General features: G+C 40.7%; 2 protein-coding genes across 3 annotated transcripts; one reads left to right on the top strand and one right to left on the bottom strand.

Annotated features, from left to right (window-relative positions):
• Nucleotides 1–3,887: 3,887 nt before the first annotated feature.
• On the bottom strand, nt 3,888–9,814 carry meaf6 (MYST/Esa1-associated factor 6). Of its 2 annotated transcripts, XR_013507491.1 has the most exons (8): nt 9,699–9,814; nt 8,015–8,130; nt 7,317–7,404; nt 7,158–7,203; nt 6,849–7,038; nt 5,386–5,419; nt 4,069–4,514; nt 3,888–4,037 (listed from the first exon to the last, which is right to left on the bottom strand). XR_013507491.1 is itself a non-coding variant. In XM_071923732.2 (7 exons), exons 1-7 carry the CDS (start codon nt 9,786–9,788, stop codon nt 4,500–4,502), a joined length of 579 nt encoding a protein of 192 aa, XP_071779833.1. In that variant the 5' UTR covers nt 9,789–9,814; the 3' UTR covers nt 4,064–4,499. The 2 variants fall into 2 exon arrangements, 1 of the variants encoding a protein (XP_071779833.1); XM_071923732.2 differs by lacking the exon at nt 3,888–4,037 and having other exon boundaries at nt 4,064–4,514.
• Nucleotides 9,777–14,154, top strand: stpg1 (sperm-tail PG-rich repeat containing 1). The gene is made up of 9 exons (XM_078290354.1): nt 9,777–9,825; nt 10,235–10,362; nt 10,458–10,556; nt 10,711–10,890; nt 11,040–11,142; nt 11,247–11,415; nt 11,879–12,069; nt 13,266–13,372; nt 14,094–14,154. The coding sequence occupies exons 1-8, from the start codon at nt 9,777–9,779 to the stop codon at nt 13,337–13,339; spliced, it is 993 nt and encodes a 330-aa protein (XP_078146480.1). The 3' UTR covers nt 13,340–13,372; nt 14,094–14,154.
• The last annotated feature ends 60 nt before the right edge of the window (nt 14,155–14,214 follow it).

Below are 14,214 nucleotides of genomic sequence, written 5' to 3' on the forward strand. Positions count from 1 at the left end.
TATGACACAATACGATACGATATATGATACGATACAATACGATATGATAAGATATATGATACGACACAATACGATATGATATATGATACGATACAATACGATATGATACAATACGATATGATACGATATATGATATGATACAATACGATATGATACGATACGATATGATACGATGCGATACAATTCGATATGATGCGATACGATGTGATGCGATACAATTCGATATGATGCGATAAGATGAGATACAATACGGTTCGATACAATACGATTCAACTTTGTCACATTTCTCTGCAATTTGTCATGCATCATAGCAGCTCCGCTTTTTAAAAAAAGAAACACACGTCATACACAGGGTGAACACACCAGAAGTAACAAATGGACTTAAAAGTGGATGCAGACAGGACTGACTGCTGATGAAAAAGTATTACCGCTTATCTCACTCCAGACCAATGATGCTAATCTTACTTTCACAATAATACACATTCCAGCTGGTTGTAAATCAAACCAGTTAGTTTCTGCCCTTGATCAACATCTTGGAGTATAAATGTAGGCTGGCTGCTGCAAGCCGGCTCTCTGGACGCTGTTAAAATCTTATCACAAGATCAACTCTAGATGAAAAATAAAGGGCCATATGGTGCTGTTATTTGTTTTAGCTTTTCCCATGACTCTTCCTGAAATATGTTTGACCTTGTTTGCGGAGATGTAGAAGAGCGGTCTTGTTTGGTCCCAGGAGGAGGAGGAAGGCAGGGCCAGAGGGAGACGGGAAGCTCCGCGGCGAAGATTCAAGTTTTCACATCGTCCCGCTCTGCCTCGGTGGGCCTGGGGACTCCAGAGCTTCCATGGAACCACGATCGGCCAAACACTGCCGGTAGAAGCTGTTAAAGTAATTAGACGACATGAATCTGACTGACATCCACAGGACTGAAGTGGGCCAAGTCTCGCATGAGCATTTTTCTTTTAGTGACTTTACCTACTGTGTCTTCAGTGCTTTGTAGCATGTAAACAGGGAGGGGAATTTGGGCCATTTGCCAGTCGACTACCTTCTCTGTTTCCTTTTCAATTTTTAATTCAAAGAAGAGAGGACAGAGAGTGCCTGTCTTGGGTTTTGGTGTGTGGAGGTATTTGTTGAAGGTACTTACTTTGGTTTGGGGTTGTTGCTTTCACTGAAAAGGAAGTAGTTCCAAGCAGTTTTTGCTCTTCAAGCATCAAAGCAAAGCAAAGCAAAACAAAGAAAAGCAAAACAAAACAAAGCAAAGCAAAGCAAAACACTTTATTTCATGGTGAATTCAAAAGAAGATATTAAAAACAACCCCAACGCATTTCAGACATGCTCTGGCCTTCATCAGGGACTAGTACATGAAATACGAGTTGTTTTGAATATGTTCCTTTGAACTAGCCATGAAATGTGTTGTTGTTGTTTTTTTTTTTTGCTTGAAGAGTGCCTGGAACTTTAACCTTTATTCACCCCAGTAAAGCTGACTGGACACACATGCTGGTTTTCAGCAACACGCTGCTTCACATTAATGAAGTTACTCGTTCAGATCTGGGAGCTCCCCAGTAAAGCCACAGTGAGCCACTCCACTGGAGCAGCTGCAGGTTAGGTGCCTTGCTCAAGGGCACTCAGCAGTATTTGTCGATTTGAGTTTCCCTCGTTTCCCCACCCAGGTTTTCTCCCAGCCAGCCGAGGGATTCAAACCAGCAACCTCCAAGTCATAAGCCTGGTTCTTTAAGCTCTAGGCTACAATTTGCTTTTGCTTGATTTGTTGGGCAATTGCTAAACTGGACAAGCCACAGAACCGCCATCCCTGCTTGGGAATATAACACTATTTACAACTGAAAATACTATACAGATGTGTCATCTGAGTTCAACTTCAGGAATCCTGTTTGGCCCCCCCAAACAGCTCCATAAGGCCTTCTTCGTTCATGTTTTTCTGCTAATTTCCTGCGGTTTACGGGAAATGAAATAAAGATTTGCTGCTAACACATACGTACATTCATGCCTCATTACTCAAACACCCCAAAGGTTAAGAGTGGAATGCTATCTAGTGTGAGCACCAAAAAGGTTTTTCCAGCCAGATCACATTACATATCCTGAGTGCATTTTAAATCTATGACTTACGACATGAGTCATGGACTGAGATGCAACCTAGTCCCGACCACAGCCTCCTTAGCTGCTGGATGGCTGCAGCAGACATGGGGAGGAGACAGGGAGGGGACAAGAAAATACTGCTGTGAGACAGACCGTCTGTGGCGAGCAGACAGAGAGAAAAATGTGCAGCATGTCTTGAACCCAGCGTTAATGCTTCAATGTGCAGTCATCAATTATGAGTCACCGCCTCAGGTAAAAAAAAAAAGTGATGACACCGGTGAAACCGACTTGACAGGGAGAGAGGAGCTTAACTCTAATCACACAAAAACTCTCCCAGTGCGATATGTTAGAGGGATAGAGCGGTGGGATGGGGGGGATGAAAAAAATAAGAAAAAAAAAGCAGTAATTGTGTCGTCCATTCCAGATGAAATGTGACTCTCAGATGGGGTGGCGGTGGAGCAGCATGAAACCGAGGAATGCATTCCAGGGACGGACTCTTCCCAGTCAGTCTCTCCATCATGTCTGTTTGTCAGCAGCTGCAGTTTCTGCCGGGACGTCTGCCTCCAGCCCGGTGTGGCCACGCTCGGGACTAATGTGGCAGCCACTACTACTATTTAAGTGCTTCAAGTGTTGAATTACAGCAGGAGTGCTTATAAACTTTTTTTTTTCACCCAAAGACCCAGTTAAGGAATTTTATATCTTATTATGAAACCCAGGCTCACTGGAACCTATTACCAGCCTTTTAATCTTCCAGGTAACCCCAACTCATATTTTAAGAAACTACACTAAAAGCTACTATTGAATGAAAGCATCATAATTAAATAAATCATTTTATCTATTCCTTCTTCCATGCAAACCCCCAGCCCTCTTAATTCTGAAACTCTTCATTTGATCATGATTGGTAGTATTATCAATGCAGTTTAACCAATTATTACTATGAGATCGTAAGATTATAAAATCAGAAACCTTAGTACCCATTTAATGTTTGTATGTCAAGTCCATGTTTTAATGTAACACTGCATTATCAGTCATCCTTTTGTATTAGCATTTACTTGTGAATTGCTTATATTATTCATATTCATTGGCAGCGTAACACATTCCTGGTTATTACTACACAACACAATATACAATAAAATAAAAAAAACTAAACAAATCTAATTAGCTAAGAGATTTGTAGGATTAAAAGAAGCCTCTCCTTAATTACTTTCCCTATGTGAGGTATGAATGAACAGGTACATGGAACCTTAAAATGTAAAATATTAAGAATATGTCATTGCTTTATATAATCTACCATGTTTTGGCGCAGCCTAGTGAAAAACTCTGATATTGCATCGTGACTTCATGTTGTATATAAGAACTTATGTCTAGTTCTTTATTTCACAAACATTTCACTCACCAACAAATTCAAAAGTAGAGATAAATTTAGGATCTATCCAATGTTTAGATACGGTGAGGAATGTAAGGTTATGAGTGACAAAAGGCAGGCAGCGTTGTGTAAACAGCACATGGCTGTCATCAGCCTGCGCTCCAAGACGCTCCTGTTTACTCAACTAGTTACTATTTTCATAAAAGAAACTGAGACTGGTGAGAACTGTCACAAGAGAATGCAACAGCAATTTCTTATATTAGTACGTAAAATACTCCTCTGATTATATTTGGACTCTAAAAACAATCCAAATCAATTCTATGATCTCATTTTTACCATAGATCAGGAAAATGCAGAGGGAATTTAATAAGAGTAGAAACTCAGGAGTCTAGCCAAGAATTTGTCAACTGCAAAGTTTCATCAGAGCTTTCTCGGGTGTATCTGCAACCAAAACACATACAAGAAACAACAAAGATTTAAGGCACCGATTACAGTCAGACATGGAGGGAAACAATTATTTACAACTTCTAATTCCAATCCCTTGACTAATGTAACGAGGAATACAGTTACGGACTTAGGTCACTTGAGGAATAAATAACCAAAACACATTCACGTTCTTGGGTCTTTTATTAAAATTTTATGCAAAAGAAGCCATGAAATAAAAGAAGCTGGGGCAATCAGGAGCTATAATCCTACTATGTGACATTAACAAAAAAAAAAATCTCCTAAACAAAACTTTCTTACAGTGGGAAACACGAGAATTACATAATAAATATTGAGTCTTTTTTTTTTTTTTAACACTATACAAGATGGTGTGTTACTGTAGGTGGCCCCGGTTTGGCCTCGAGTAACATGCAAAAACCATACATCGTTTCATCTGTAGGTCAAAACCATAAACATGAATGTATCCAAAAGGTAGGTGACGGAGGGGGAATGTTTCAAGCAATATACACAGTACAGGCAGAAATATGACGACCAGTAAAAGGCATATAAAGTTCATAAAGTCCAGAAACTGTCTGTTTCCAGGTCTTCCAGTCCTCTTCATTAAGTTGAATAGTCCTGTGGGAGGGGGAGGAGAACGGGAGACAGGATTACGGTAAAATAAAGACACTGAACATGCTGTTTAGGAGGTAAACAGCATGGAGGTAAAATACACCTGTATTTTGTGTATTTGTGTATGTATTCTTGTGTATGTATTGTGTATGTATTTTTGGGTTATTTTATGTCCTTTTTTTTTTTCTCTTTCTTTTCTTTCTTTTTTCTATTTTAACTCCTTCTCCTGTGGACAGGTGTTGTAAATTAGTGTTTCGCTACAAACACTAAACACAGTGCATCTGGTCCTTGTGCATAAATGTATGTTACAATTCTAATGCTACTGTGATGTCCATGCCAAATAAAATAAAATAAACTAATAATAATAAAACACTCTGCCCTCCTAGAGAGAGAGCATCATCAACATGGTGGGCAGGTTGGACTGTTTCACAATCAACAACAATGAACGTTCCATCATGTTTTATTAAGTTAGCGCACTTTTTTTTGTTAAATGGATGCATGCCTTGATTAGGATCCTGACACCACGATTCCTGTTGTCTGTGCATTTTTGGAACATATTGAAGGTAAGGAGTCACTATTTTGTGTGTTAAGTAACACTACTTCCCTGGTGCATAAATGGGCCGGCCTGTTCAAATTTGAGCTGTTTGGAGGATTATATACCTGCCGTATTTACCAGCACACCCTACTGATTAGTAATAAAGTCTCAAATTACATTTTCTGATGTGTGTTTTTTGCCAATAAGCAAGGCAAAAACAAATTCCCGGACTTGTGAACAGACCGTGGCGTTGTTCTGCTGTTATTTACTAGTCATATTATGCTTCAGTAAAGCAGAATTATTACACATTTAACCTTTAAGCACAGTAAGAGTTCAACTTACAGCTCTTGGTTTCTTGTTGACCTTCATGTCGAACCTGCAACAAAAACAAAGTGAGGCTATATTAGACATTGCCAGACTACAGAGAAGCTTCTGACAGGAACCATGGTGAAAAGCAGCACCACTACTGTACCGTTACAGGGACAGAAGCTAAAGAAACCAGCCAATAACAAGAACACTATATAACCACCTGTTTGTTCTTGTTTGTACTCAAACCTGTAGCCTCCCCATCTCCTTTAGGCAAGAGTAGCGTTTTTTTTTAGCTGCTGAATAGGTGAAGTTGATGTTTGAAATGAAACTGGGGTCAAAAAAATAACCCGAACTCTAAGATAATACCCCAGTATTAAGAACCAATAATCATCTAATGGAGACTAGAGAGTTAGATGCTGATGTGTATTAAAAACGCATGATTAAAGAATGAAGTGTTGGACATGCAGTATGACTGAATAACTAGCAGGCTTAAACTCACAAACTCTAGGTCAACAGAAGCAGACAGAGAGCAGGAAAAACAGTGGAAAAGTGAGGATGGGGTTTACGGCAGGCAGGATGTAAACACCAACAGGAGCAGGAAGTAAAATTCAGACTTACTCAAAGTCATAATCAAACATGGCAGAAGGGCTGGGGGCAGCATTAGGGGAAGGAAGAGAGCAGCAGTCGTTAGTTCACCGGCCTGAGTCTAAGCCCTGCTGCTAAATAATACTGCAGTCCAGACTCGAAAAGAGTGAGAGCATCGCTTTGTCAAAAGGACATTAGGTGGAGCAAACCTGCTGTGGCATGTGTGGTTAGAATAGTGCAGTCTGAGTAGAGAAAAACAGGTTGACATTAATACATTGATGTTAACCAATGCACAGCAATTTGCTATTGCAACTTGCTCTTCTGTATATTTCCCCTCTAGTGAAAACAAACAAAACTGTTGCGGGAGCAGCCAGACAGAGATTTTGTATCCATCAAAAAGAGAACCAACGTATTTTCTATGGGGCTGATATGCAGACATACGAAGGAGAGAACGAAGGGCTGTCCGTCTTTTTTCATACATCAAAAGTTGTGTGTTCATGTGTGTTCAGTGAGTGCCTTGGACTACATTTTTTGGGATTCCCTTTTGATGACCTTACTATGCTATTCTGTGGATTTTTCCCAATTTTTGTTCTTTCTTACACCCCGCGTCTATTTCACATTCCAATCGGACAAAGAACGAAGAGCCACAAATCATACGAATTTCATACATTTCATCCCTTTCTGTCTGGCCGCTGCCTAATACAAACCAGACGTTTGGACACCCAATCCAACTACATTGACCCTGACAATAAAAAACAGCTTTGCTAACTAAAGAATGACTGTGACAGAGATCCAGCACCTCAGATTAGATGTTAATTTTCTAGAGCAATCTGACGGGAACAAGCAGCACAGATTGAACAGCACAAACTGGCACGGCAGGCGTGCTCCGTCTCTGCGTCTTGCAGTTGTACCTGTGTCTGTTTTTGTTCTTCCTCTTCTTGTGGCTCCCGTGATGGCTGCCCGAGGAGGAGGAAGCTGCCTTTTGAGGCTTCAGGTCCTGCAGCGCCCCGTCTGCGTCCTCCGTGTCCTCCTGGCTGGGCTCGTTCTCTTGGTTCTGGAGGTCCGGAGAAGTGTCGCTCTCTGTCCCACTGCCTGCCTCACCTGAGGAGCCAAATGACAGCACACACTCAGCATCACATCCGAAAGAGTCACACTGTCACCAAAGAGTATGAAAGGAACGGTGATGCTGCTCATTTGGGAGAAATATCAAAGGAACTCACGCTTTTCATTCATGTGATCAGGTATCCCACCAAGTGCACATACCGCCTGTCCGTTAAAAGAGAGAGGGCACTTGGATTAGCAGTTGCATTCTTGCTTTGTAGCAAGTGAATAACTAAAACATCTATTTTTAAAAAAAGGCCGGCAAGAGAAACACTCACTGCAACTGATGTGACTGACGACTTGCTGAACAAACGCTCTGCTTCCTTGAATTTCCTATTTCTTCTATCAGTCTTACTGTTGGAGTTCCTGTTAGAACAGAGCAACAAAAGAAAATACAATAAGTTTATTGTCAGGTAACATGCTAATGATTGAGTGGAACGACTCAGGATGTACAATTCCAATACATTTCCATAACTACGTTGGAGCATTTCTGTGTCCTAAAAATCTGAATGCCTTCCTGCCATGTTTGTGTTGTTTTCAAGCTCATAACAAAGCTGAAGAGGAAAAAGTCTGGTTTCCACTTCAAGGATAAACAGGGCATAATGATAAAGATACTCAATTTTCTCCACAACAAAAATTCTGTGATTCATTTTTACATAATTAACACACGAATTAACAGCAGGGCTGTAGTGACAAAGAAACGAATAGTGCTTTCAATGTCCGCTCTAAATATTTTGAATTGACCCTGGTGATCCCTGAAGCGGACTGTCCTTTGCATGTAAAAAGCTTATAACTGCTTGGTCTATCTAAAACAACATGTGCATGTGAAACAAGCTTTAAAATATCCCTGCAAAATCAACCATTTTTAAAAACAAACAAAAAAAAAAATCACATATTCTCCCTCTCTTCTATACACTTCTCAAAAAAACAAACAAACACGGTATTCCAGAAATGACATGTCTGATGCAGTGCTTACTTTTGGTTGGTGAGGTATCTGTCCCATCCTCTGATGATGTTGCCATACATCTGGGTGTCTTCTAGGTAGCTGCCTTCGAATGCATATATTTGTCTTTCCAAGTTTACCAATGTCTCCTAGGATATTGAAGAAATCAGATTTAAAGAACCTATCTGACTGCCTTTTTAAATGGATGTCATATGATTCAAGTATTTTTCCAATGAAAAGACATATTTTCAAATTGTATCTTCTGATAGGTTACTAAGACTCTGACAACCAATCAAGAGTGAAGTTTATCCCCAACAATTAACATATAAAAACGTCATTACACCTCTAAAACAAGCATGGCAGAGGTAGGAAAAAGTTAGAAGAGTAAGTAACTTTGTCATCACTAACATTCATATTTACACACATGCAGGTCTTCATTAGAGTAATTGGAAGTGAATGTCTAAAGATTAAAATAATAATTTCAACATCAATTAGCCTGCTAATCTGGCAACAACGGAGAACAGAGGATTATGTCCTAATGTCCAAGGACATTAGGTCTGAACCTATATAATCTGGAGGCCACTGCAGCTATAGCATGTCTGAAAAGACATTTGTTAGCAGATCTACAGTATTTACATGATAAGAAGGTGCTTTGATATCAAATGCAAAGTTACAGGAAGTCAAAATGTTCCATTTCAGAGTATACTGCCTTTGAGATTCTTCAGCACCTGGCAGATGGAAATCTAATGGATTTGGATTCTGAGTAAGAGCATGAAGATGCAGGACAGAGGCAGTTAGTGAGTTTAAAAATGTGGAAACTTAAGGGTAAGATAACATTTATAAGAAGAGCCAAATCTGTCACGTATTAATCAAATTATTATGAGTAAGAGTATATACAGTGCATGGATACCGAGACAGATGTGCAGGAAGACTGTCAGACTAATATTCCTGTTTTGATTTCAGGGTAAGAGAGAGAAAGTGCTGAGGTCCCATGGGTGCAGGGAGCAGTTAGACGCAGGAGAGAGGGAAGAGAGATGAAATACCGGGTGAGGAAGAACCAGGTGATAACTATATTGTGGCAGGATTTTTTAAACTATTTTCCTGTCCACTGCAGATAAAGATAAATTATTTCATTAAAAAAGTCTGTAATACTTGTTTCTACATGCATTGTTTTCTTGTATCTAGTTAGACATTATTTGGTTCTGAAGGGGTTAACTTACCACTAGTTAAATTAGCCAATCTAATTCAAATAAACTACAAGTTTGGCAAACTGGAGGGTGGCTATGTTAGCTGGCTAGCATATTCGGCTAAAAATGCTACAGCAGTGGCTAATGAGCGCAACAAAAGCTCTGTTATCTGTGAAAATGAGTCTAAAAAAGTTAGTAGTGAGTGGTGAGTGTCCTGTGCGTGGTAAAGATGGCTGGCTAACAGAGTTAACGTTAGTTATTGAAAATTCTTCTAACGTTACTACCCTCTTTGTAGTCTAGCTAACGTTACCAAGTTAGCATTAGCAAGTAGCCCTACTGGAAAGAACCGGGCAGAAACAAACCAAGAGCTAACTAAGCTAACGTTAACATTAGCAAACGTTAACATTAGCTTAGCAGTCAGTGAGGCCTAGTGGTGTGCCCGTTATCAAGCAATATCTACGATTGTGTATGGCACCTCAATTAACGCCGCTTCACACAAATAAAGAAAATTAGTAGTAACTTTAACTCACAGCAAGTTCTTGTTTCCTCTTCACCAGTTCCGCGAGCTCCCGGCGGGTGTCGGGGATCTGTGGTGGCGTCGCCTTCGCATGCATCGCCATGATGGATCGAGCTATCTAGAAAACAAAACAGTGGCGGGTTGGTTGAAAGCGCCAGAGGAATTACAATTTCACCGATGGATGGCGCTAAAGGACAACAGTATCGCCAGATATAGCCCTCCCTTTCAGGATTTCAGGTCAAATCACTGTTACTCTGTTTTTACGTTGCCATAGCAACATATTTGGTGAGGACAATTTGTCCCGACCTGCGTGGCGTTTTTTGAGCCTCAACATTTACAGTAAGGCTTAGCTTTAGCGGTTAAACACATATGAAAATACATAGGCTTCAGATAGACTGACAGCAACAACAACTTTCTGCATGTCATCCTACTGAATCATGGGCAAAATACACCAAGGACTGAATGACAGTGAGTCTAACTACTGTGAGAATGAATTTTCATTTTCAGCTAAAATATTATGACTCATGATTACTTTCAACTTTTATCCAGTCTGTAATATTCCAGGTTATAGCGTTACATCTTCAATACCAACAACATACCAAACAGTGGTGATAAGCAATGAAGAGAAGAAGGGGTTTTCATCCCAAACTAAGAGGTTCCTCTCGCAAGTCTGTCTGGTAGGACATGTGAATCCACCACCTCATCTAATCTAATCACTGCAAAGACACAGCTATATATGCAACATAAACATGATGATGTGTGTTTGTTTCAGAATGAAAACCCAGGGCCAGGCAGCTACGGCGGTATTGCCAACGCTGAAGTCATCAGCCCCTCTTTCTCCAAAAAAGGCACCGGAGGCTTTGCATCCCAGGTCAGGTGGACAGGTTGTTTGCACTTTAATAACCAATGGCATGTCCAATTTGGGTTTTCTGGATTGCCCTCAAATACAATTGATCATTTTCAATGCCAAGAGCTCATGTTCTGTGTTGAAATAACTGTCTTTGTCATATCTTCCTTGTCACCAGGCTGCTAGAGTTCCCTGTCACCTGCAGAGAGGCATCCCAGGACCAAATGCATACAACCTGCAGGCCTCCTTCATAAACACCTGCAGCTTTGGCAGGGGAGCGTCCAGGGTGTTCAAACTACCTGTGGCTGTGCAGCGCAATGGTCCCAAGCACAAAACCCCAGCTCCAAATCAATATGACGTATGTGAATTGTGCAAGTATACAGTCATTTTTCAGTTGGTTTGAAAAATGGTTTCAAACCCTGGTTTCTTTCAGGGTGTATCTCTTAAATTTGTGTTCTGTACCCTGTAGTTTTTTATGTACTTGTTTATTTTCTTCTGTCTCTATAGGTATGCTTTGGTGGAAGTGAGAAAAACTTCCACCGTTCGTCAACTTTTCTGTCAAAAACTGGACGCAGCTGTTTTGGCCCAAACAAAAACATGCCATCACCATGTATTTATCTTTCTCACTGGGAATTGTTTTTTAAGGCTATCTTCCATTTAGTCTCTTATTTTTCTCTTATTTTAATTTTAATATTATGTTATCTGTTATTAAAGGCCAATATGAGGTGAACGTCGCCTTGATCCAGAAAGGCCCCCTGGTAGCCATGTCCCCCTTCAAATCCAAAACGCCAAGGTTCCCCGCTCCATTGGACACCTGTGTGCCGGGCCCAGGAGCCTACAGCCCCCATCAGGCCCCTGCTCCGGTGAAGAGGACCGTCCTGCCGTGAGTAAACCCACAATACTAACTGCCTTTGGATTAGGGCTGGGTGGGTGATATGGCTGAAATCAATATCACAATAATCATAATATCGATATACAGTATATCACGATATGACTCAATGTGACGTATGCAAAATCACATGTTCAAATAAGCAAATTGATATTCATTGCATTGAACTGCATGGTGATGTTAGGTGTGATGTCAAACAAAACTCTGAAATTTTCAAATATATTCCTTAAAATGTTTCATACCTCATTTTGTTTGACTTTTTAAATAAAATGTGCTTGTTATTATCAATTTAAACAGCAGTATTGTGTATCACGATATCAAAATGTCATCGTATCATCACAATATCATTCCACTGAAAGAGGATAAACGATAATATTGAATTATCTTTGGATAGCTGTTACCCAGTTATTTGTTTCCACTGGCCTAAAAACGTACATCCTCTCAACTTTGTTCCAAGGAGGAGACCTTATCTGGCTATCTCCACCCCTCCTGTGGTTGTTCCTAAGGACCCTCCCTTCCCAGGCCCGGGGCAGTATGACATAGTGAATTATGACGGCCCGTCTAAGCACCTCATGTCCACTGCTGCGTTTGTATCCAGGACTAAACGGATACCCCAAGACCCGCGGGGCCAGGGGGGGCCCGGCCCAGGTACCGCCTTAAAGGAAACATCCACCCTAAACGCGTTAGTGCTGTTAAAAAAGCAGCTGTTGGTGATGCAACTTGCATTTCTGGAGCCAGTTTGTTGTTTGGTGGTGTATTTTTCTCATTCCTGTGTATAACTGGGTAAACGTAGATGATGTGACGTCACGTTGAGATATTTCCAGTGCAGCTACAATAGAGTTTGATAGCAGAAAATCTTTCAGCTCTCTAAATCAATCTAACATCAATGTAAACGTCAGGTTTTGGTCAGAATCAAAGAGCGAGGGCTTCTTTCTCACCATTTTGCACCAACGTTCAACAATCATACAGGGAGAAATCCAATAGCCTCAATAGTCCATAATGCAATGCAGCCGCAAGACATGTTGCATTTTCAGTAAGGGACGTGGCCGTGGACACGCCCCAATGTTTATGGACTAGTTGGATAGCTAGCTATATTTATATCCCCATATGTCCACCTTTGCTTGATAGCAACAAGTTCACGCCTGTTCTCTGGGAGTTGTCAAAGATCATTCTAAGAAATGTAGGAAATCAGTAACTGAAGTAGATGAGGCAGGTTGAGGGAAAGTGGGTTTCCCAAAAAGTAAATTACAACACTCACAAAATAACAAAAAAGTATTGGAGTATCCACTGGTGGATTCTTCCTTTAATTCTCCTCTTGGACAAAGCTGTGGGACATTAAAAAGGGAACACCACTGACTTTTGGGATTGCAGGGATAGTTCAGTCAGTATCAGTCGACATTCACCCCTGTCTCTTATAGCCTGAAGCAAGAGAGAAGAGTTTGTCCTGCCCTCTAAATTGTGGTGTCATACCAATATACCACTCCACAGAGAATGAATTAGAAAAGATGGAGCAACTGTGAGAGTATTCAAGATGATTTTGAGTACATTTTGTTTATGTGGATCTGGTAGCTGTACCACAATATGAGGCTCTACTTGATGGAAAGGTTCAGAATTCAAAATTATACAAGTCCATGTGGTCAGAGAAAAATGTGTATTTTCAGAAATGCTGATTGATCTGTCGTTAGCCATAAGAATAACAGATATAAATTCCTAATTTGAGTGGTTCACCCCTTTAAAGTATTTCAATTGATCCTATGAGTGCATAGCGTACCAATAGTTCAGTGTTGTGACTGGTATTATGGTGCTTATATAGATGAAGTTGAACTTTCTCTTGCTCTTTTCAGGTTTCTACGAGCCACAGATGTTATCAAAGCAGTCCTTCTTTTACAGTGACTCCAAGGTCTGGATTCCTGCATGAAGCACTCGAGGAAACTCGCACTGCAAATAATGTGTGGGTGTTTTGTAAGTGTGGACGAGTGTACACACACACACACACACACACACACACACACACACACACACACACACACACATACACACATACTGCGATTATCTCTATCAGTAGGCAAGGTTGTATCTGTGGGGATGGATGTGTATGAGTTAATGATATTAGGTCAAATCCTGTTGTGATAGAAAAGAAGAGTTCAAATCGAATGTTTCCAATTATTTACTCTCTATATAGCCTGATTGACCGTTGAGATAGAAGGCTGTTGGGGTATTTTGTAATATTAATAAAATATTTACACACAATACCAATGCAGGGAACACCAACAATCGAAAAGCTAAACATTCTTATCATGATAAAGTTTTGTCCTCGACCCTAGAGAAGATATAGCAGTTACTGTTGCTGTATCCCTAACAACTGCTGGTCCTGTCTGTGGTTCGCCAGCATAACAGCTGAGAGCCTGAGATGACACGACCATGCCAACTGCTAGGGGGCAGGCAGAGGGGTGGGGAGTGTGACTCTGTATGTGAGCAATGTGACGGACTGGGCATGAGGCAGAGATGGAGTTCAACCCGAAAGACAAATGGGCACAGCAGCCACTCCCTTTATCTCCTCCATAACCCCCCTGAACTAGAGCTTATCCTCCTATTCTGTACTAGTTCAGACATATTTTTAGCTCTGAAAAGCCGTTTCAACCACTGATGCGGCATCGTTTTGTGTTCACCAGGTGCAGCTGTTAACGTGGAAATTAACGTCACGTCGGGATTTCGCCGAGATGGAAACGACTGAATAAAAAAAACACAAGATGGTGCCATGAAGTTGTTGTTATTTATACCTCGTGCTTATTT

This window comes from Centroberyx gerrardi, chromosome 19 (genome assembly GCF_048128805.1).
Source record: "Centroberyx gerrardi isolate f3 chromosome 19, fCenGer3.hap1.cur.20231027, whole genome shotgun sequence".
Lineage (NCBI taxonomy): Eukaryota > Metazoa > Chordata > Actinopteri > Beryciformes > Berycidae > Centroberyx > Centroberyx gerrardi.

Excerpts from the sequence above, each read along its gene's own strand:
- stpg1 (XM_078290354.1), top strand. The coding sequence starts at position 9,777 with ATGCATCGCCATGATGGATCGAGCTATCTAGAAAACAAAACAGTGGCG. Across the intron at positions 10,891-11,039 it reads CAGCTCCAAATCAATATGAC|GTATGCTTTGGTGGAAGTGA; the intron begins GTATGTGAATTG and ends CTGTCTCTATAG. Across the intron at positions 12,070-13,265 it reads CCAGGGGGGGCCCGGCCCAG|GTTTCTACGAGCCACAGATG; the intron begins GTACCGCCTTAA and ends TGCTCTTTTCAG.
- meaf6 (XM_071923732.2), bottom strand. The coding sequence starts at position 9,788 with ATGGCGATGCATGCGAAGGCGACGCCACCACAGATCCCCGACACCCGC. Across the intron at positions 8,131-9,698 it reads AGAGGAAACAAGAACTTGCT|GAGACATTGGTAAACTTGGA; the intron begins GTGAGTTAAAGT and ends TCAATATCCTAG. Across the intron at positions 5,420-6,848 it reads AAGAACAAAAACAGACACAG|GTTCGACATGAAGGTCAACA; the intron begins GTACAACTGCAA and ends TTTTTGTTGCAG.